Source organism: Chiloscyllium punctatum, chromosome 5 (genome assembly GCF_047496795.1).
Source record: "Chiloscyllium punctatum isolate Juve2018m chromosome 5, sChiPun1.3, whole genome shotgun sequence".
Taxonomy (NCBI): domain Eukaryota; kingdom Metazoa; phylum Chordata; class Chondrichthyes; order Orectolobiformes; family Hemiscylliidae; genus Chiloscyllium; species Chiloscyllium punctatum.
Genome location: NC_092743.1, coordinates 68,606,939 through 68,630,826, shown reverse-complemented (window position 1 = coordinate 68,630,826; position 23,888 = coordinate 68,606,939). Strand labels below are relative to the sequence as shown.

The window sequence follows — 23,888 nt, the reverse complement described above, 5'->3', positions numbered from 1 at the left end:
GCTGACAGATTCTCATTACTACCTGCTTTCCTGAACAGCTGGAAGCTGCTGCATGCTTTTAAACATATAAATCTTGAGCCCTGGCAGCAGTTTTCATACCAACCCATAGTGATGTGATTTGGGGCCAGCATTGACCCCATGAGGTAATTTAGAAATAGTTGTTCTGATTTGCTTTCTGTGGGCTGGAGAAGTAAGGATTCATCTGCTGACTCCTTCAGGAAACTTTGGGCCCTCCTCAGCCAAGACCTTGACAATACTGCCATGATCACAGCATGACATGGGACAAATTCCAGCTGATCTTACCACCTTCTAATTGTTGACAGGTTGTAATTCTTACGATCCTGTTAGGGATCATGAATGTTTCAAGAGAAATCTAATACCTAGTAATATAATTAACAGAACCATGTTGTAAAATTCTGTTTTCCAAAATAGAACACAGACTGGAATTTCACCAGTTGAAGTTCAAGAATTAAAACAAGTGAGTTTCACTGCATCATATCTACCACAGCCCAGGGTGAATTATTGTACAATAATGGATTTTGAAACTCATAATTTTTTGTCACAAGGTGTTGCAAGGGTTGTTTGATGAATCGTGTATTGGGTGTGATGGACATTCTCTCTGTTAATGGAATTTGTTAAGTTGGCATCCAAGGCTCTAGCACCACAAAGGCTAGCTATATACTGTACCAAATCAGATGCTGCAAGAAAGAAGCATTGCCTTAGCCTCTGGCCAATCACATGTAAAATTTCAATAGATGGCACGCAAGCAGTGTAAGCTAGCTTCCAGCTTTGTGGAGAAAGTTGACACTGATAGATAAGATTTGGTGGTGCTGTTGTTGGACTGGGGTGTACAAAATTAAAAATCGCACAACATCAGGTTATGGTCCAACAGATTTATTTGGAATCATTAGCTTTTGGAGTGCTGCTCCTTCATCAGGTGGTTGTGGACTAAAAGATCATAAGACAGAATTTAAAGCAGAAGTTTATAGTATGGTGCAACTGAAATTATGTATTGAAAAAGACCTGAATTGTTTGTTAAGTCTCTCAGCTTTTAGAATGATCATGTTGGTTTAAGTTCTTTCATATGTAAATCCCAGAACTTTTTTTAAAAGTTACATTCTCAAGTGAACTTTAACAATAGGTGCCATGTCCTCTCAGATTGAAGGTGTGAGGTGCCCTGTGTGAGGCTGTCTCTGCCCCAATATTTAGACTGATTCTATTTCTAAAACAGAGATTTACAAAATCTTACATGTTTTTGAGCAAAATAAAATATATTTCTACAAGTACAAATTCACTGCACAAACGTGTGTGTGTGTGTGTGAGAGAGAGAGAGAGAGTGTGTGTGTACTGCAGTGGGATCACCTCTAGTATACCTTGAACCCAAGGTCCCAGTTGAGGCCATCCCCATGGGTACCGAACTTGGCTATCAGCCTCTGCTGAGCCACTTTGCATTGTTGTCTGTCCCAAAGTCCACCTTGGAGGACAGTCATCCGAATATCCCGGACCGCTGAAGTGTTCTCCGATTGGGAGGGAATACTCCTGTCTGTTCATTGTTGTGCAGTGCTCATTCATCTGTTTCCATAGCCTCTGCTCAGTGTCACCAATGTACCATGCCACAGGGCATCCTTGCCTGCAGCATATGAGATAGACAATGTTGGCCAAGTCACACGAATACCTGTCGCGCACATGGTGGGTGGTGTCCCCACCTGTAATGGTGGTATCTATGTCCACACTCTGACACATCAAGGGTTGTATGGTGTTGTCCTGAAAGTCAGGCAGTTTGCTATGAACAATGATCTGTTTGAGGTTTGGTGGTTGTTTAAAACCAGGAAGTGGAGGCATGTGGAAGGTCTTGGTGAGGTGCTCATCCTCATTGCTAATGTGTTGCAGATTACAAAGAACATGGCGTAGTTTCTTGGCTCCTGGGAAGTACTGGACAATGAAGGGTACCCTGTCGGTTACAGCACATGTCTGTTTCCTGAGGAGGTCATTATGGTTTCTTGCGGTCATTGTGGCACTTTGGAACTGGTGGTCAATGAGTTTCGCATCGTACCCTGCTCTGATGAGGGCATCCTTGAGTACTTCCAAGTGCCCATCATGTTCCTTGTCATTGGAACAGATCCTGTGTAGGCATAGGGCTTATCCACATGGAATGGCTGTTTTAATATGTTTTGAGTGGAAGCTGGAGAAGTGTAGCATCATGAGGTTATCTGTGGGTTTGTGGTAGAGTGAGGTGCTGAGGTGCCCATCTTTGGTGGAGATGCATGTGTCCAAGAATGAGACAGATACTAAAGAGTAGTCCATGGCGAGTTTGGTGGGATGAAACTCATTGATATCACTGAGTAGTTGTTTCACTTACTCCTCGCCATGGGTCCAGAGGAAAAAAATGTCGTCAGTATACCTGGTGTATACTTTTGGTTGGAGGTCCTGCGTAGAGAAGAAGTCTTGTTCGCACCTGTGCATGAAGATCTTGGCATACAGGGTTGCAAATTTGCTCCCCATGGCTGTTCCATGTATCTGGATGAAGAATTCATTGTCAAAAGTGAAAACACTGTGGTCGTGGATAAAGTGGATGAGTTGTAGGATGGTGCTTGGAGTTTGGCAGTTGTTGGTGTTGAGTACTGAGGCTGTTGCCATAATGCTATCATTGTGGGGATGCTGGTGTTGAGTGCTGAAATGTCCGTTGTGACGAGGAATGTTCCTGGTTTGACTGCTCAGTGGGTGCTAGGTTTCTGTAAGAAATCTGTAGTGTCGCGACAGAACCTGGGGATCCCTTGTACAATGAGTTTCAAGATGCTTTCAACATAGCCAAAGAGGTTCTTAAATAGTTCCCATTGCCTGATATGATGGTGTGTTGGCTTTGTGTATCTTCGAAAGCAGTACAAGTTGCCAGTGTGAGGAGTACGTGGGATGAGGTGCACAGGGAACTCTGAAAGACTGGATCAAAAGTCCTGATCAATGTGGTTAATTCACGGATGTGCTCTTTGGTCGGATCAGCCAGTAGTTACCTGTAGTGTTCCTGGTTCAGTTGTTAGCACACTTCCTTGAAGTAAGCTGTTCTATTCTGAATGAACTGGTAAACAAGGATGCCTCTTTCCTGCTGACCATCTCAGTAAACCTTGACATCCCAGGCAGTGATAGCAACATGGGTCAATGCTGTCTCCATTTGTGCAAAAGGACAGACAGCAGTGCAGAAAGAAGGTCAATGATGTCCTGTGCTCTACAAAGGTAAGTGGCCCCTTCTATCTGCTGCTCCACACACACTGTCATTAGTCACTCCACCCTTCCCTCTGTAAATGTATCCTACCAAGGTTGATGGACCACAACCCTTACAATTACATCTATCATCTTAATTAGTATTTTGATGACATTATTTGTACTATTTTGTACTGCAGTATACTTAATTGCTACAATGTTTCTAAATACTTGTAATCTATTTACAGTTTATAACAAAAATAGGTATATATAAATCAATCAATTACTTGTGTGGATTGTTGGTTTCATTGTATTTTTTACTAGTAATATCCATAAATTCTGTAGTTTTATATTCTGAGCTGTATTTATTTGTCATATGTATGACCATTACCAAGTATGTGGGTATAATAACATCTCATAGCACAAACACTTCACTGGTAAACAGTCACATAGTTTCAACTGCTTTTCAAGTCATTGAAATCTTATGTTAATTGCTTAAGATGGAGCTTAGCCTTAACAAATCTAAAAGTAACAATCTCAATCTCCGTTCTGTTGAGTCAATTGACCTCATTAAATGTGTCATCATGAACCCTGGTGCCTTTGAACCTAGAGAAAGAAAACATCAGTTGCAATTATTCCCAAAATGAAAAATGCATTAGTGGTTTGAATTCAGGATTTGCCATCTTAAACAAATATCCATTGACAGCGGTGCTATACATTGGTATTTACTATGCAATTTGTCTAGCAGAATTTTATGATAGTGGCACATTATTGAATATTGACTGTGCAGAAGAGGAAAGCACAGGACATTCTTTCTTAAATAACTTAAAGTGATAAGCATGTCATTTTATGATTAGTTATTGCAGCAAAACCAAATTAACAGAAACTTCATTAGTTTTTTTTGCTATATTCCTTCATCTGTTTGTTACGATAGTAAATTGTAAGGTTTTCTTGTTAATAGTATGTTGTATTTTGAATGTTATTTAGCTGGTTAAGTGACTATTGAAGCTTGTTAAATTCCAATTCCTGAATGTTGTGTGCACCATTTGGGTATATGTTTAATTCTAAGTTTAAAACTGAAAGGAAAACTGTGAGAAACATGAGAATGATGAGAACGGGGGTAGGTCCGATCAAGGACAGTAGTGGGAGACTGTGTATTGAGTCGGAAGAGATAGGAGAGGTCTTGAATGAGTACTTTTCTTCAATATTTACAAATGAGAGGAACCATATTGTTGAAGAGGAGAGTATGAAACGGACTGGTAAGCTTGAGGAGATACTTGTTAGGAAGGAAGATGTGTTGGGTATTTTGAAAAACTTGAGGATAGACAAGTCCCCCGGGCCTGACGGGATATATCCTAGGATTATGTGGGAAGCAAGAGTGGAAATTGCAGAGCCGTTGGCAATGATCTTTTCATCTTCACTGTCAACGGGGGTGGTACCAGGGGACTGGAGAGTGGTGAATGTTGTGCCCCTGTTCAGAAAAGGGAATAGGGATAACCCCGGGAATTACAGGCCAGTTAGTCTTACTTCAGTGGTACGCAAAGTAATGGAAAGGGTACTGAGGGATAGGATTTATGAGTATCTGGAAAGACACTGCTTGATTAGGGACAGCCAGCATGGATTTGTGAGGGGTAGGTCTTGCCTTACAAGTCTTATTGAATTCTTTGAGGAGGTGACCAAGCATGGGGATGAGGGTAGAGCAGTGGATGTAGTGTACATGACATTTGATAAGGTTCCCCATGGTAGGCTTATGCAGAAAGTCAGGAGGCATGGGATAGTGGGAAATTTGGCCAATTGGATAGAGAACTGGCGAACCGGTCGAAGTCAGAGATGGTAAATATTCAGCCTGGAGTCCAGTTACAAGTGGAGTTCTGCAGGGATCAGTTCTGGGTCCTCTGTTGTTTGTAATTTTTATTAATGACTTGGAATAGGGAGTCGAAGGGTGGGTCAGTAAATTTGCAAATGATACGAAGATTGGTGGAGATGTGGATAGTGAGGACAGCTGTTGTCAGCTGCAAAGGGACTTAGATATGATGCAGAGCTGGGCTGAGGAGTGGCAGATGGAGTTCAACCCTGTCAAGTGTGAGGTTGTCCATTTTGGAAGGACAAATAAGAATGCAGAATACAGGGTTAACGGTAGGGGGACCAGAGGGATCTTGGGGTCTATGTTCATAGCTCTTTGAGAGTTGCCACTCAGGTGGATAGAGCTTGTAAGAAGGCCTATGGTATATTAGCGTTCATTAGCAGAGGGATTGAATTCAAGAGTCGTGAGGTGATGTTGCAGCTGTACAGGACCTTGGTAAGGCCACATTTGGAGTACTGTGTGCAGTTCTGGTCGCCTCATTTTAGGAAAGATGTGGAAGCTTTTGAGAGGGTGCAGAGGAGATTTACCAGGATGTTGCCTGGAATGGAGAATAGGTCGTACGAGGATAGGTTGAGAGTGCTAGGCCTTTTCTCATTGGAACGGCGAAGGATGAGGGGTGACTTGATAGAGGTTTATAAGATGATCAGGGGAATAGATAGAGTAGACAGTCAGAGACTTTTTCCCTGGGTACAACAGAGTGTTACAAGGGGACAGAAGTTTAATGTGAAGGGTGGAAGGTATAGGGGGGATGTCAGGGGTAAGTTCTTTACCCAGAGAGTGGTGGAGGCATGGAATGAGCTGCCTGTGGGAGTGGCAGAGTCAGAATCATTGGTGACCTTTAAGCGGCAATTGGATAGGTACATGGATAGGTGTTTTTTTAAGCTCGGACAAATGTTCGGCACAACATCGTGGGCTGAAGGACCTGTTCTGTGCTGTATTGTTCTATGTTCTATTAATCACAAATGTAACAACTAAAATGATTAATTATAAGAGTGACTTCATTTTTTGTATGATGATTGAATTTCCACAGCTTCAGTTCCATCTAACAGGATCTCAGACCATGAATATAATTTTGGGTTGTACATGCATCTAAACTCTGAGCAGAAAGTCAGGACTCATAAGTGATACAGTCAGAGCAAATAACTAAATAATCTTTAAATGTTAGATTTAACTGGATGACTGGAATGCAATCCCTTACCTTCTTTGTAATTTCCTTTTATTTTGCTAACTTTGGAGAAGCTTAATTGGATAGTAAGGAGCTAGATGCATCAGTAGTAAGTGACACTTGTGACTAAAGAGGGCCTATAACATTGAACGTTCAGGAAGATGTCAACTACTTTAGATATCAGGAAATTACAAATTCTATTCCATGTACATAAAATCATATTGTTGATGTTATTGCAAAGTAGAAGGATGAACTATTAATACTGCTCTGTGGAATTCTGTCATCACTCCAGAAAAGTTGGAAAGAGCCCCAGCTCTTATAATTTATGGTCTGTGTGAACCTCTTAGAAAATGTGTGAACAGAGTAACAAGACCAATGGATGGAGTCAGTGTTTAAAGCATTGAAGCTTTATGTCAGGCTTCTAATCATAGTTATACCTTCAATTTGTAATAGCTTAGGTTGGTTTCTGAAAGCAAAGTACATTCCAGGCATCAATTATGAATGCTAACTCTTCATCTGAATTCTTTCAACAGATACATTCATTTCAACCACATAGAGGTACTAGAGCCAGAAACATTTCGTGATCTTCCCAAACTAGAGAGATTGTAAGTGCTGCATGGACTGATGTTTACTCAACTATCTGTGTGTTTTTGTCATTGAACTAACTAATTAACTTAATGGCTATTTGCACTCTGCTGCTATCTCAAGTAGTTCCAGTTTCACATCCCTCAAAGAAGTAGATTGTAGAGTATGTCAAGTTTTAACAATGTTAATCAATAAGCACTTTGATATTACTGTTCCCAGGAAATGAATGCTCAAATAAAAACTCATGATCTGTGTGTATGCCAGTCTTCCTCTTTAGTGAATAGTGAAATGGCCTATAAAACAGCAGTCCACTAGAAGCTAATGTAACGATACTGGGTATTTTGTACTGTTTTTTATGAAGAGAGTTTTTAGGGCAGTGGCTTCAAGCAGTCTACCAGAGCCACTCGAGCAAACAGCTTGTGAAGCCTTTTGGGTTTTTTAAAAATGTTGGAACAGTAGAAGCAACCTGAACAGGTTTGGTCAAGGTCCCACAGAACCAGGATTTAGTTTTAGCATTCAGCACCTGCAACATGAGTCTTGAAGAAGTAGAAGTTATTTTTCTCCCTCTGTCTCTTCCTGCTATCGGAGTTACATGTGAGACAATCTGTTTTCTGAATTTGTCTTATGCCAAGGATGTTGCTATATTGGAACAGTTAATTAACAATAGTTACTGTATTTATTATTCTGTTAATATTTCCAGTAGAGTTAGGTTATTCCAATTCCTTCTTTCTTTTGTAGTATTTTTACTGTAGTCAATGAATAAAGTGTGTTTTGCTTTAAATCTGGTAGTTTGACAAACCAAATTACATCTGGAATGCCGCACCTCAAATTTACTTTTAAAATAAGAAAACATTGAGGTCTAGACTATCTTCTGAATACTTTGATGGTATTTGGTCTGGTTGATAACACTAAGTTGAAAAAGGAGGCTGATTTTTTTCTGCATGTCCTGACTTATGTATTTGTAAACTTGAGTACATTGTGTGGATGAATGTGTTTCTGAAAACTGACTGTTTCTAATTTAATTGAAAATATCAAGGGGTGATGAAAATGCATTTCTCGAATATGCACTTGAGATCAGAGGTTATAGACAGTGGCAAGAGAAACAGGCACTTAGATGAATGCTACCCAACTGAGATAGAAGTTTCTGACCTGGGTTAAAGTTGGCAGAGAATTTCACTGAAAAAAATTACATCTTAGCCATTTAAAACAAAATTAAACAGGAACGCTGTGCTTAAGAGCAGGAGTAAATTATTCAGCCCTTTGAGTTTGCTGTGCCATTCAATAAAGCAAAGTCTGGTCTGATTCTAGTATCATCTTCACTTTCCTGTGCATCCTAATCTTCCCTTTTGATCAAAAATAGATCAAACTCTGCCTTTAATAAACTCAAAGACTTAGCATTCACTGCTTTTTGGGTAAGGGAATTCCCATTAAAGTTTCTCTGAGAGTAAAAATAGTTTCTCATCACTATCTTAAAAGGAAGATCTTGGATCTATAAACAATGTCGCCTAGTTTCAGTTTCCTCAGAAGAGGGAACATTCCCTTGGTAACTACCCTATCCAGTCCTGCTCAGGATCTTACATGCTGTGGTAAGATCACTTCTCTTTCTTCTAAACTTCAATGGTTATAGGCACAACCAGTTCAACTTTTATTCACAAGGGCAGGCATTTGTCCCAGGAGTGTGTTGAGTGAACTTTCTCTGAACTGCTTCCAATGCAATTATCCCTTCTTTTCAAATAAGGAAACCAAACTGTACATATTACTCCAGATGTGGCCTCACAAACATGCATAACAATTACGATAAAGCTTCACAATTTGTATCTTTAATTCCCTTTGCAATAAACAATAACATTCCATTTGCCTTCATAATTGCTTCTTGTCACTGCATACTAACTTTCTTATGATTCTTGTACTAGGACACGCAGGCTCCTCTGGGACACCAAGTTCGACAGTCTCTATTTAGATAATATACTTCTTTTCGATATTATCCAACAAAGTGATTCAGTTCACATTTCCTCACATTACTCTGTAAAATCGTTCCCAGTCATTTTAGCTGTCTATGCTTTTGCAGTCTCTCCACTTCTTCTTTTAGGTGAGCACTTCGGGGACAGTGACCACAACTCGGTGACTTTTACTCTAGTGATGGAGAGGGATAAGTGTGCACTGCGGGGCATGAGTTATAGCTGGGGGCAGGGAAATTATGATCCGGTGAGGCATGACTTAGGATGTGTGGATTGGAAAAATAAGCTTCAAGGGAAGGACACAAATGATATGTGGAGCTTGTTGAAGGAGCAGCTATTGGGTGTCCTTGATAAGTATGTACCAGTCAGGCACGGAGGAAAGGGTCTTGTGAGGGAGCCATGGTTTAATAAGGAATTGGAATCCTTTGTAAAAGGGAAGAGGGCGGCCTATGTAAAGATGAGGCGTGAAGGTTCAGTTGGGGCGATTGAGAGTTATAAGGTAGCCAGGAAGGATCTAAAGAGAGAGCTAAAAGCAGCGAGAAGGGGACATGAAAAGTCCTTGGTTGGTAGGATTCGGGAAAACCCAAAGGCTTTCTATAGGTATGTCAGGAATAAAAGGATGACTAGGGTACGTATCGGTCCAGTCAAGGATAGTAGTGGGAAGATGTGCGTGGAGGCAGAGGAGATTGAAGAGACACTAAATCAATACTTTTTATCAGTATTCACGCAGGAACAGGACACTGTTGCTGATGTGAATATTGAGTCACAAGTGATTAGAATGGATGGCTTTGAGGTATGTAGGGAAGAGGTCCGGGGAATACTGGAAAGGGTGAAAATAGATAAGTCCCCTGGGCCTGATGGCATTTATCCGAAGAATCCTCTGGGAAGCTAGGGAGGAGATAGCGGAGCCATTGGCCTTTATTTTTATGTCGTTGTTGTCTACAGGAATAGTGCCAGAAGACTGGAGGATAGCGAATGTAGTCCCCTTGTTCACGAAGGGGAGTAGGGACAGCCCTAGTAAACTATAGGCCAGTGAGTCTCACTTCTGTTGTGGGCAAAGTCTTAGAGAGAATTGTAAGGGTTAGGATTTATGAACATCTGGATAGGAATAATGTGATCAAGGATAGTCAGCATGGTTTTGTGAAGGGCAGGTCGTGCCTCACAAACCTTATTGAGTTCTTTGAGAAGGTGACCAAGGAAGTGGACGAGGGTAAAACAGTAGATGTGGTGTATATGGATTTTAGCAAGGCGTTCGATAAGGTACCCCATGGTAGGCTGCTGCAAAAAATACGGAGGTATGGCATTGAGGGTGAGTTGGACGTTTGGCTTAGGAATTGGCTGGCTGGAAAAAGACAGAAGGTAGTAGTTGATGGTAAAGGTTCATCTTGGAGCGCAGTTACTAGCGGTGTTCCGCAAGGATCTGTTTTGGGACCATTGCTGTTTGTCGTTTTTATAAATGACCTGGAGGAGGGGCTAGAAGGTTGGGTGAGCATGTTTGCGGATGATACGAAAGTTGGTGGAGTTGTTGACAGTGAGGAAGGATGTGACAGGTTACAGCGGGATACAGATAAGCTGCAGAGTTGGGCAGAAAGGTGTCAAATGGAGTTCAATGTAGGTAAGTGTGAAGTGATTCACTTTGGTATGAGTAATAAGAAGATGGGGTACTGGGCTAATGGTCAGATACTTGGTAGTGTGGATGAGCAGAGGGATCTTGGTGTCCATGTACACAGATCTCTGAAAGTTGCCACCCAGGTAAATAGTGCTGTGAAGAAGGCATAAGGCGTACTGGGCTTTATTGGTAGAGGAATTGAGTTCTGGAGTCCTGAGGTCATGTTGCAGTTCTATAAGACTCTGGTGCGGCCTTATCTGGAGTATTGTGTACAGTTTTGGTCGCCATACTATTGGAAGGATGTGGAGGCACTGGAACGGGTGCAGAGGAGGTTTACCAGGATGTTGCCTGGTATGGTAGGAAGATCATATGAGGAAAGGCTGAGGCACTTGGGGCTGTTCTCATTGGAGAAAAGAAGGTTTAGGGGAGATTTGATAGAGGTGTACAAGATGATTAGGGGTTTAGATAGGGTTGACAGTGAGAACCTTTTTCCGCGTATGGAGTCAGCTGTTACTAGAGGGCACAGCTTTAAATTAAGGGGAGGTTGGTATAGGACAGATGTTAGGGGTAGATTCTTTACTCAGCGGGTTGTGAGTTCATGGAATGCCCTGCCAGTATCAGTGGTGGACTCTCCCTCTTTATGGTCATTCAAGCGGGCATTGGATAAGCATATGGAGGTTATTGGGCTAGTGTAGGTTAGGTAGGCTTCGGTCGGCGCAACATCGAGGGCCGAAGGGCCTGTACTGCGCTGTATTTTTCTATGTTCTATGTTCTTGATGTTTTACTTTCTTATGTATCTCTGGTATCTTTGGCGACTTTAGCAATCATACAGCCAAACTTTTCATCTAAGTCACTTAACAATTTATTTTATTATTTTTATTACTTAAAACTTTTTGATTTATTACAGAAAACATACCTGTGTCTAATAAAATTGTCTGGAAAACAAAGAACAAAGAAAAGTTACAGCCCAGGAACAGGCCCTTTGGCCTTCCAAGCCTGAGCTGATCCAAATGTACTGTCTAAACTTGTCGGTCAATTCCTAAACATTTGTATCCCTCTGCTCCCCACCTACTCATGCATCTGTCCAGATGCATCTTAAATGGATCTACCATGCCTGCCTCTACCACCTCTGCTGGCAACGCATTCCAAAAGCCCACCAACCTCTGTGTGAAGCACTTGCCATGTGAATCCCCCGTAAACTTTCCACCTCTCACCTTGAAAGCATGACCACTCGTTATTGAATCCTTTACCCTGGGAAAAAGATTGTCTCTATCGACTCTGTCTATACTCTTCATGATTTCAGGTCCTCAATCAGGTCCCCCCTCAATCTCCTTTTTTCTAGTGAAAATAAACCTAACCTACTCAACCTCTCTTCATAGCTAGCTCCTTCCATACCAGGCAACATCTTCGTAAACCTTCTCTACACCCTCTCCAAAGCGTCCACATCCTTTTGATAATGTGGCGACCAGAACTGTACACAATATCCTAAATGCGGCCGAACCAATGTCTTGTACAATTTTAACATGACTTGCCAGCTCTTATACTCAATACCCCGTCCAACGAAGGCAAGCATACTATATGCCTTCTTGACCACTCTATCCACCTGTGCAGCAACCTTCAGGGTACAATGGACCTGCACTCCCAGATCTCTCTGCCCATCAACTTTTCCCAAGGCTCTTCCATTCATTGTATAATTCGCTCTAGAATTAGACTTGCCTAAATGCATCATCTCACATTTGTCTGGATTGAAAGCCATCTGCCACTTTTCTGCCCAACTCTCCAGTCTATCTATATCCTCCTGTATTCTCTGACAGTCCATTATGCTTTCTGCTACTTCACCAATCTTTGTGACCAAACTTGCTGACCATACCAACAGTGCCCTCTTCTAGATCATTTATGTATATTACAAACAACAGTGGCCCCAATACTGACCCCTGTGGAACACCATTGGTCACCTTTCTCCATTTCGAGAAACTCTCTGTCTCCTGTTGCTCTTTATCCACCGAGCTAGAACACCCTGCACACCATATGACTTCACTTTCTCGATTAGTCTACAATGGGGAACCATATCAAAGTCCATGTATATGACATCAACAGCCTTTCCTTCATCTAACAACTTGGTCACTTCCTCGAAGAACTCTATTAAGTTGGTAAGGCATGATCTTCCCCGCACAAAACCATTTTGCCTATTACTGATAAGCTCATTCCTTTCCAAATATGAATAGATCCAATCTCTCAGTACCCTCTCCAGCAACTTCCCCACCACCAACGTCAGGCTTACTGGTCTGTAGTTACCCTGAATATCCCTACTACCCTTCTTGTACGGGGGACAACATGAGCAACCTTCCAGTCCTTCGGCACCTCACCTGTATTTAAGAATGCTACAGATATCTGTAAGGGCCCCAGCTATTTCCTCTCTTGCCTCCCTCAGCAACCTGGGATAGATCCCATCTGGTCCTAGGTATTTGTCCACCTTCATAATCGCTAGCATTCCCAACACATCTTCTCTACTTATGCCAACGTGATCCAGACTAATAAAACGTCTATCTCTAATCTCAAGATTCATCATGTTCCTCTCCTCAGTAAACACTGATGCAAAGTAATCATTCAGAATCTCACCCATTCTCTCAGGTTTGGCACACAGCCATCCTTCATTATCTTTTAGTGGATCAATCCTTTCTCTAGTTACCCACTTGCTTCTTATATAAGAATAAAATGATTTGGGATGTTCCTTAATTCTGCTTGCTAAAGCTCTTTCATGATCCCTTTTAGCCAGCTTGATTCCTTGTTTAAGACTTGTCCTACTCTTCTGATATTCTTCCAGGATCTGTTCTGTTCTTAGCTGCCTAGACCTTATATATGCTTCCCTTTTCCTCTTGGCTAGTTGTACAATTTCTCCTGTCATCCACGGTTCACCAATCTTGCCTTTCCTATCCTTTGCCTTCAATGGGACATGCCTATCCTGCACTATCTTTAACCTATCTTTGAAAGCCTCCCACATCTCAAATGTGGACTTCCCTTCAAACAGCTGTGTCCAATCCACATTTCCCAGCTCCTCCCTAATTTTGATATAATTGGCCTTGGTCCAGTTTAGTACTCTTCCCTTAGGACCACTCTCTTTATATATGAGTGTTCTAAAACTTACAGAATTGTGGTCACTGTTCCCAAAGAAATCCCCCACCGCAACTTCTACCACTTGTCCTGGCTCGCTCCCCAGTGCCAGGTCCAATATGGCCCCTTCCCTTGTCAGACTATTGACATACTGCTTTAGAACACTCTCCTGGATGCTTCTCCATCCAGACCTCTGACACTAAGTATATCCCAGTCAATGTTGGGAAGATTAAAATCTCCCATCACCACTACCCTATTGCCTCTACATCTTTCCATAATCCGTTTGCTATTTGTTCTTCTACCTCACGCTCACTGTTGGGAGGCCTGTCATACAGCCCCAATAATGTAACTGCACCCTTCTTATTTCTCAGCTCCACCCATAATACCTCATCACCCAAGACCGCCATAGTGTCCTCCTTTAGCACAGCCATGATATCATCCTTGACCAGCAAGGCAACTCCACCCCCCTCTTTTACTTCCCTCTCTGTCCTGTCTGAAGCATCTATATTCTGGAACATTTAGTTGCCAAATCATCATGCCATTCTTTCAACCAAGTCTCTGTGATGGCAACAATGTCATAATCCCAGGCACCAATCCAAGACCTAAGTTCATCTGCCTTACACACTATACTCCTTGCATTAAAGTAGATGCATTTCAGGCCACCAGTTCTTTTGCGCTCACCTGCTCTCTGCCTATTCTTCCCTTTATTAATGTTATCTTCATAATTCTTACAGTCTCCAGTCTCCACCTCACTGCCTACTTGTTTTCTCTTCTGTTCTCCGTCCCCTGCCACATTAGTTTAAAGCCTTCCCATTAGTTTAAACTTTCCCAACCATCTGGCTTACCACTAATCTTTGCTGCATTGTGTGTACAGTGCTATCTTTAACTCTCCTGGTTAACCATGGTTGACTTAATCCCTTCGTAGAATCCTTTTTTCTCATTGGGATATGTCTTTTCTATGAACCATAAACTATTTTCTTAATTGTCCTCTATATTTCCTCAAGGATGTTTGCTGCCAACCTCCTATTCCAGTCCAATCCTGCTAACTTTGTCCTCATTCCTTTGTAATTACCCTTAAGTTTAACACAGTTGTTTCTGACCCAAGTTTCTCCCTCTCAAACTTAATGTTACAGTTTATCACGCTCTGATCACTGTTTCAAAGGGAATCTTTTAATCTGACATAATTTATTAAACCTGCTTCATTAATATCTCCAGAATCAAAATAGCCTGTTCGCTATGACATGTTGTTTCAGGAAACTGTCCATAATTATCTCTATGAATCCTTCCTCAAGGCTACCTCTACAAATTTAACGCAGATTAAACTCACCCATGATTAATGTTTGCCTTTGTTAAATGGCACCCATTTTTCCTGATTTATTCTCTCTCCAAAAGTATAGCAATTGTATTTTTTTTTGGGGGGGAGGAGGGGGATGCTATAGAGACTCCTATGAGCACCTTCATTTCCTTGTTGTTTCTTATCTGTGTCCATATGGATTCTTTATCTTCTGATTGAAGATCATGCCCTGCTTTCATACTTAATCTATTCAGTACTGACAAAACTAAAACACCACTCTTTCCTTTCTGCCAGTCCTTTCAAGCAGTCACGTAACTAAATTTATTTAATTCCCAGCTTTGATCTCCTTGTAACCATGTCTCCATAATGGCCATAGGAACATATATTAACCTGTATTTATGTTGTTAATTGATTTCCTTTTCTCAGAATGCTAGCATTCTTGAACAGTGACATTTATTTTGCTCTTTGACTTTTTTTAACCTCTTTGACCCTGTTTACTATATTTATTCTATATTTATACACTCCATCACTTCCTTTTCCAACCCTGGTTTTTGTTGCCCAAATAGCTGCCCCATAATGCTGCTATATCCTCTCGCTTTATAAGCCAACATTGCCTTTCATCCAAACCTTCTTCCCTCCAATTAGTTTAAAGCCTTCTCTGCAGTCCAAGTTATTTGATTCATCAGAACACTGGCCCCAGCACAGTTCCAATCCATTAGCCCTTTTAGAATTTTGTTTTTATCTTCTTTAACACCTCTTTTGAAATTCTAGCATTAAAAATACTTTTTTCTTGGAAATGTTACTTTATGCAATAAAGATTAAAAAATGGATTTCTAATTCAAGCTAGTTATAAGTTGTAAAATGAACTGAATTATTTCACACAATTTAGCACACACTATAGAAGTCTAAGTTATGAGTAAAATACACTGCAAATCAAATTAAATAAGGACTGTATTGTATCAAAGTGATCTGTGAAGTTCTATTACTGGTGAATGAGCTTCCATAATCAGCTTCTATAGGCAATGAAATGTAATTTCCTTGTTGTTTGCCAGAGTCCCAATGACTAACTTCGTATTTGATTCACATTTATGATTTCTTTAAGTAAAGTCAAATGACATTGAATTTCTACGTATGCTCTGTAGATTAATGCAATGTGTTTCAAGGCTGTTATATATCAGATGTTGTCTTGTAAATCAGAGTATTATTGTAAACTTATTGCTCATCAATTAGAGGACATGGCTATGGGTTTTATCTCTGTACAGGTATAAATATATTGAGAAAACACAAAATTATTTTTCTAAAGCACACAGACCACATGAATAATCAATAAATTTAAGCAGTCTTTAACATTTATTTTCCAATTTGCAATGTAGATTTGTCCACATCAAAATACATTCAAATATTACATTTCTAAAATGAAGTTACTGAAGGTTTTTTTTCCCTTTGAGATAATGTAATAATGTGGCTAAAGACAAACAGAGTCAGAGATGAAGGAATAGAAAATTTAACAAAAACTGTACCTCAATGAATAAAGTAATTGCAAGGAATAGAGGGAAACAAATGACATTAACTTTGGCTGAATGTAAATTTGTAATAAGATAGAGGGATTATTGACGTTAAGAGAGGTAAATGGTTTAAATTTAATCAACAGGGACATGGTTGGAAGCTGATAAATGTTACAAAATAAATATTTCAGGATAGCCAGTATTTCAGAAAGACAGAACAGAATTGAAAAGGCAAAGTGATAATTTTGGCAATAAAGGATGACATGAAGACATTACTAAGAAAGATTCTAGCCTCAAGAGACAATAAAGTAGAATTAGTTTGAGTGGAAATTAAGAATAGCAAGAGTCAGAAAATGCTGGTGAAAGTAGTTTTAGCTACACCATTGGATAGAGCATTAAGCAATCAGAGATGATCTCATGGAAGTGTGCCAGATTATGAAGGAGTATGACAAGATGGATGCTGTGAGATATTTCCTCTGGTGAGGGTATCTTGGACAGGGGAGCACAGTCTCAGTCTAAGAGCTGATCATTTACAACAGAGAACAGGAGAAATTAGTTCATAGAAATGCATGTGCGTGTTTGGAGTATTCATTCTTAGCAAATTGTGAATTCTCCACCATTCAATACTTCCAAGTCTGTGACAGACAGATTTTAGAGCTGTTGTGTAAAAATGGGATAAGGAGAGTGGTTTGGAAAATGTGATTGAAACCCAAATTAATCTAGATTGGACTGCATGGTGAACAAAGCTTTGACTGCCCGTATTGCCCACTCTTGTTCTTCTTATTGTTTTTAGACACATCATACAGTCAGATTATTAATTACACAATAAACCTGTAAATTTGACTTTGTGACTCATGTGTAATCACTCGCTAATGAATGATTATCCACCTAGGAAATTCCATGTCACTGGCCATAGGTTCAGTGGGTCCTTGTGTGAACATCGAACAGTACAGTACAGAAACAAGCCTTTCAACCCAACACCTCTATGCTGATGAGCCTAATCCCAGAACTACATCTTTGACCACAGATTTGGCAAGTGTTTCTAGGAGGAGTTGTTGGCCTTGACATGTTTGGCATTCCTTTCTCTGGTTCTTTTTCTGTGTTGCTTTTTACTGATGGATGTTCTCAAAGAATTGTGCCCCTTCTTACAAGAGTTTCTTCCAAATTGATTTCTTCTGAATAAGAGTTTCCCTTCATTGACATGTATATTATATTTCTTGAAGTAAGCCTTGTGGAATCTTTGAAATGCTTCCTTTGTCCTCTCTCATTTGAATGGGAGAGGACAAGATCATTTTTGATGTAAGTTGGGAGATTTCCTCAAACACATTCTTGTCAGAGATGGTATTGTGTTTTAGGATTTCTTTAAAGTGTTCTCTCCATTGGAGGCTGAGGTTCCCTATCTCTCAGAAGAGTTCCATCCTTACTCCACATTGGTTTGAGACTGAGAGTGTTGCCATGGTGACATTGAAGAAATGTCTGGCAATGCGCTTGTCAACTCCTTAGCTTTCCATCATTGGTTTTGATTTCTCTTGTTCTTTGAAACTGTGCTTTTGCTTTTTGATGAGTTCTCATTGTTGCCTTGCCGGTGATGTGGTTTTATCAGGCTTGGAGTGCTTTCCTCTTTTTGATGAGGACTTGGATGATGTGGTCATTCTCATTGAACGAATCTTGCTGGTTTCTGGTCTTGTAGCTAATGGTTTGTTCATAGCACAACTCGGTTTCCTACATTCCATTAAAATTGACACTTTGAAGACTTCTGAGAAGATATTGTTAGACATTCACCAGTCTGCTCAGCTCTTGAAGCTTATCAAGGTTGAGCTGTTTTATGAACTGTTTCTTTGTCTTAAGATGCTTCTGAGCATTTGATAAACATTGAGGTGCAAAAGAGATGGTAGTCTGTCTAGCGATCATCTGTACTGATCATTACTTTGGCAATGAGGACATTGTTCAAGCCTGAGACCAAAATAGTGACATGGATGATTATGTACCAGTGTGTTGGTGATGACCAGACTGACGCACATTTGGTGAGCTGGAAAATCCCATTGCAATTGCAGTTCTTGACTCCTTCCTTTCCAATGGTTCCATTCCAGAGTTGGATGTGCTTTCCAGTCCTGCTGTTGAAGTCCCCAAAGAGAATAATTTTATCTTTCCTGGGGATGTTGGTGAGTATGATGTTCAGGATGGAGTAGAAACCTTCCTTGGATTCATCTATGACATCAAGAGTTGAAGCCAGGCACTCAAGATTATGGTCTGTAGTTGCTTGCAAGTTATTGATGGAGATTCATGAGATGATTGTTGATGCCACCAGGAAGCTCCCAGAATTGGAATGACAAGCTTGTTCCCTTTCTGACAAGACCTGTCAATCTCAACCTTGAATATACTTAACCAACCAGCTTTGACAAACCTCTACAGTAAATTATTCGACAGATTCACTACCCTCACAGAAGAAATTCCTCCACAGCTCTGTTTTAAATGTGTGATTGTTTAATCTGAGATTATGCCTTCTAGTATTTGATTTTCTCAGAAGGGAAATAACCTCTCTGCATCTATTATCACATGTCCCTTAAGAATATTTTATATAGATTAGATTACTTACAGTGTGGAAACAGGCCCTTTGGCCCAACAAGTCCACATCGCCCCGCCGAAGCGCAACCCACCCATACCCCTACATTTACCCCTTACCTAACACTACGGGCAATTTAGAGTGGCCAATTCACCTGACCCTGCACATCTTTGGACTGTGGGAGGAAACCGGAGCACCCGGAGGAAACCCACGCAGACACGGGGAGAACGTGCAAACTCCACACAGTCAGTCGCCTGAGTCGGGAATTGAACCCAGGTCTCTGGCGCTGTGAGGCAGCAGTGCTAACCACTGTGCCACCGTGCCGCCCACAAATATAATTCAATAAAATTTTCTTTCATTTTCAAAACTCTAATGAGTACAGGCCCAACCTATTCAACCTACAAGAAAATTTCTCCTTGACCAGAATCAGCCTAATGAACCTTCTCTGGACTGCCACCAATTTTAGTGTATCTTTCCTTGGATAAGGAGACCAAAATTGTTTCCAGGTGTGGTCTGACTGATGTCTTGTATAGTTTTAGTAAGACCTCCCTTTTTTAAATCAACTGGTGAAAGTGAGGACTACAGATGCGAGAGATTAGAGTCAAGAGCCCCATGGCCGAACACTTCAACTCCCCCTTGCACTCCATCAAGGACATGCAGGTCCTGGGCCTCCGCCATCACCACTCCCTAACCACCCGACACCTGGAGGAAGAGCGCCTCATCTTCCGCCTCGGGACCCTCCAACCCCATGGCATCAACGTGGATTTCACCAGTTGCCTCATTTCCCCTCTCCCCACCTTATCCCTGTTCTAATCTTCCAAATTGGCACAGCACTCATGACCTGTCCTACCTGTCCATCTTCCTTCTCATCTATCCGCTCCACCCTCCTCTCCAAATGATCACCATTACCCCCATGTATCTTTACCTATTGCACTCTCAACTATCTTCCCCCTCGCGCCCTGCCCTCCACCCCACCCCCCCACCAAATTTATCTCACCACACCCTTGGCTCACAGTCTCATTCCTGATGAAGGGCTTTTGTCTGAAACATCGATTCTCCGGTTCCTCGGATGAATGAATTCCAAAAAAAAGCTGGAAATAAAACAACTTATGACAAAGCTAAAAAGCAACATAATTGGTGTGTCAATGTTTTAAATTTAGAAGCTATTGAAACTCAACAGAAATGGTATCAAACCAAAGGGGTGACAGTAGGTCACGCATTTTTTTTTTGTCCTTGCATTGTGATTATTTTGTCTTAGCTTGGTTTTCAATTAGCATGATATCTTAATATCCTCCAAAAATAATATTTCAACTGTTCAAATAAACATATGATTTGGAGTATTTGGACTAGTTTTCTTTCTAATATTCTTACTGAAGGAACTAGCTTATGTGGGCTAAAATCTAGAAGATTTGAATCAAACTCTTGCAGGTCACTTTCCTTACCACCCTGTTGCCTGGGACAGAGTCTTGGGTGCTAGTGGTATCACATCCAAGCTCTGGAAAATTTCCACTAAAGACACCCTGAAATTCATCATGAGATTGCAGAAGAAAACTGCAAACAAAGCTTAGTTTTCATTGTGATTTAATGACATGAAGAGCATACTTCAGAAAATTTAACTTAGTTGGACAGGTTAACTTACCAACATAGATTAGAGTGGTGCTGGAAAAACACAGTAGGTCAGGCAGCATTCGAGGACCAGGAAAATCGACATTTCGGGCAGGAGCCCTTCATCATTCCGGAGTTAGTTTCAGTGTTAACAACATCCTTCCAGAGGAGTAAGCAATAGAAATTTCTGGCGCATATCCTTTGTCCAAACCCAACAAGAATAGCATAAACGAAGAGTTTCAATTGCATTGCAGAGCACTACTCTGGAAAAATACAGCAGCCAATTAGACCACGAGAACAAGGATTGAAATTTAACTCCGATTTCTGCAAGGACCATCTCTGACAATCCTTTTTGTTTGCTATTTGACTGCATAGATCATCCTAGCCAACATTTTTTTCTTTTTCCTCTCAAAATATGCAAATACCATTCCAGTAATTGAATGAGAGCCTTAGATGACCTTGTTCCCAAAAGTCCATAGGCACTGCTAGCAATTGTAACAGCATAACGACCATCTCAGCTGGAATCAGCAACACAGCACTGACAAGGATCTAAGTTGCAAACTTGCTGAATTGTAAAGCATAACTATAGGATAAAGCTGCAAAATGATCAATGGATTCCAGTTTAACAAGAATAGCTATTAGTTACATTGAAAGGAGCTAATAGTTTAACCTATATTGATACATTTTCAGGGTTTTGATTTAATTTTGCTGGAAGTTGCTTCTGCTTGGAAGTGGCAAAGCACAGTCCACAAATACAATAATTTTGTAAAGGTTAGCATAATATACTTGTAGTTAACTGATTGGATAATGATTCACAATATTTGATAGACATAGGTTCTGACTAGCCCATCCACTCCCAGTGTACACAGTTGAAATATTGCCAATGTAAATTAACAGGCATGCCAACCTTTCTGCATTTTCTTTCAAAAGTTCTAGAAAATAGGGGATTAATGGCTTTGCAATGCTCCCTGAAGAGCGATCTATTCATGCTCTTGGTTCTGTATCCAGGATATTTTGTGAATTTTATACTGAATTTTATATATGTACAGTAAACAATGACACAATAAAGGAAAACCTCATATGCAAAAGACCTAAATTCCACTCAACTCTAATTTTCAATAAAATACCATTTCAGTCTGAAGCTATAATACTTTCACTGTACTTTTAATTAGACTAGGACAGATATAGTTAGGACTTGCTGATTAACATGTAGCAGAGATAAGAACGTAAGGTTTGGACATAGGATTTGTGCCAAAGACTTCAATCCCTTGGTCCTCTCAAAGGATGTTTCCTAATGAGCATCTATCCAGTAAGTTTTGTTTTTATTCAATGGAATTTAGAACTTGGGTATAAAGGTTATAGAAAAAGTAATTCATTTCAAGTAGCTGAGGTCAGTGACATTAGAAGATAAAAATGTGGAATTGAAATTTAAGAAATTATTTAGATTTGGTTGGAGTAATTGGAAGAGGTTTTATGGGGTGTAATATGATAAAATAGTATTGCTGAAACTGAAAGAAAGAATCTATAAGATCTATAAGATTTGCGGCACGGTGGCACAGTGGTTAGCACTGCTGCCTCACAGCGCCAGAGACCCGGGTTCAATTCCCGCCTCAGGCGACTGACTGTGTGGAGTTTGCACATTCTCCCCGTGTCTGCGTGGGTTTCCTCCGGGTGCTCCGGTTTCCTCCCACAGTCCAATGATGTGCAGGTCAGGTGAATTGGCCATGCTAAATTGCCTGTAGTGTTAGGTAAAGGGTAAACGTAGGGGTATGGGTGTGTTGCGCTTCGGTGGGTTGGTGTGGACCTGTTGGGCCGAAGGGCCTATTTCCGCACTGTAAGTAATCTAATCTAATCTAAATCATTGTAAGTGCAGCCTTGTTATGGTAGTGCAGAAACTTGGATAACATCAAGAAAAGAGGAACAATTGGATACTGCTGTGATGCAGGTATGTGCGGTAGTGAGAAAGGAGAAAATTAGTAACTGGGATATCACAAGGTCAGTAAACATTGTGGGACTAGTGAAGAAAGTACTCAAGAAGAGATTGAAATGTATGGCCTTCTGTTGCAGAGAAAAAGAGGAAATGAGAAGCAATAAGTAACAGAGATGGCATCTCCAGGAAGAAGCAAATGAAGAAGGCTTAACACTGGATGAAAAGACATGGTGGCATGCAATTTAAACATACAGTATTAAAAGGGGAATAGGTAAATGACAGGAGGAGATAGAGATGGATGATCAGTCAGGCTTGTGGTAACCCCAAGTGAAATATGAGATGCTAAAATAGTAATAATGATAAGAATCAGTAGAATTTAGGATTTAATTTTTAATTTAGCTTCAAAACGTCAAAACTTTAGTTAGTCCCAATAGCCGATGTCTGATCCCAATAATACAGGCTAAAATACAACTTTTTGCAACATGGACAAATTTATACTGCAAGATGCAATATTCACCTTCTCACCAGTTGATTTAGTTCCATCAACATATTTTTAGTCAGCCTGTTACAGTGTTTTCATAAGTTATCGTTTATAACACTTGATACACATCACACCAAGTACAGGCATGACAATAATACAAATCTTTAAAACTATATTCTAAATTCTACATTTTGAAAGATAGAAAGTCAAGATATTTCTGAGCGTCACCAAATATCTATTGTGGATTCAGAAACTATTCTATCTCAAGAGAAAACAAATATGACATTCTGTATGATATGACTCACTGTGGATAAAGACAAAATGTAAACAAAGTCTGTTCAATATTGTAATATGTGATTTGCCTTTGACTGACTGAAATACAAGAGATGCGAAACAGTAATTGTATGTTTATTGAAGACCCACAGGACATTTTTTACAGTGACTCAACACTGCACACAAGACAGCAATGTTTGCTCGCTGCTAAAAGTCAAACCAGTTTTCAAGTGAATTCCAATGAGAAATTCCTGCAAATAAATGTCACCCTTTGGCCACAGTCAGCTAAGCAGCCAAATAACTAACTACAATGAATTGAAAGAGAGCTTAGGACTCTCTACTCTAACCTGGTTTCACCTTAAAATTCACTTGAGAAACCAGACTAATAGAAATTTCATAGCTACAGAGGAAACACTGCTTTTTACAAACTTTGAGACCAGCCAAAACATCATCTCAATTAAAAAGCATTCAGCTTCCATAAAATAGAGTCTGAGTTAAACTCTTATTTTGATAGTCACTATTTTATTTTAAGTTGTATCTAATTTTGTATGTATCAGTGAATCAAGTGAGTGAGGCTTGTTTTGTTTAGTTAACCTCCAGAACATGTATGTGAGAAATAAAATACCATCTTTCATTTTTTGCTATACAAAAGCATTCAGCTCGCTATTAAAATTGAGTAAATCAGTTCAAGGACAAGAAAATATGTCCACATGCAAATATGTTGATCATGGGTGAATAAAATAGAGATAT

The 23,888-nt window shown here is 40.3% G+C and overlaps 1 protein-coding gene across 2 annotated transcripts in view; it reads left to right on the top strand.

Annotated features, from left to right (window-relative positions):
* The window catches only part of LOC140477143 (peroxidasin homolog), a 583,119-nt gene that overhangs the window by 300,771 nt on the left and 258,460 nt on the right, over positions 1-23,888 (top strand). For both annotated transcript variants that reach the window (XM_072570507.1, XM_072570508.1), the window contains exon 5: positions 6,758-6,829. In XM_072570507.1, coding sequence (XP_072426608.1) covers positions 6,758-6,829 — 72 coding nt within the window. The remainder of the gene's footprint in view (positions 1-6,757; positions 6,830-23,888) is intronic.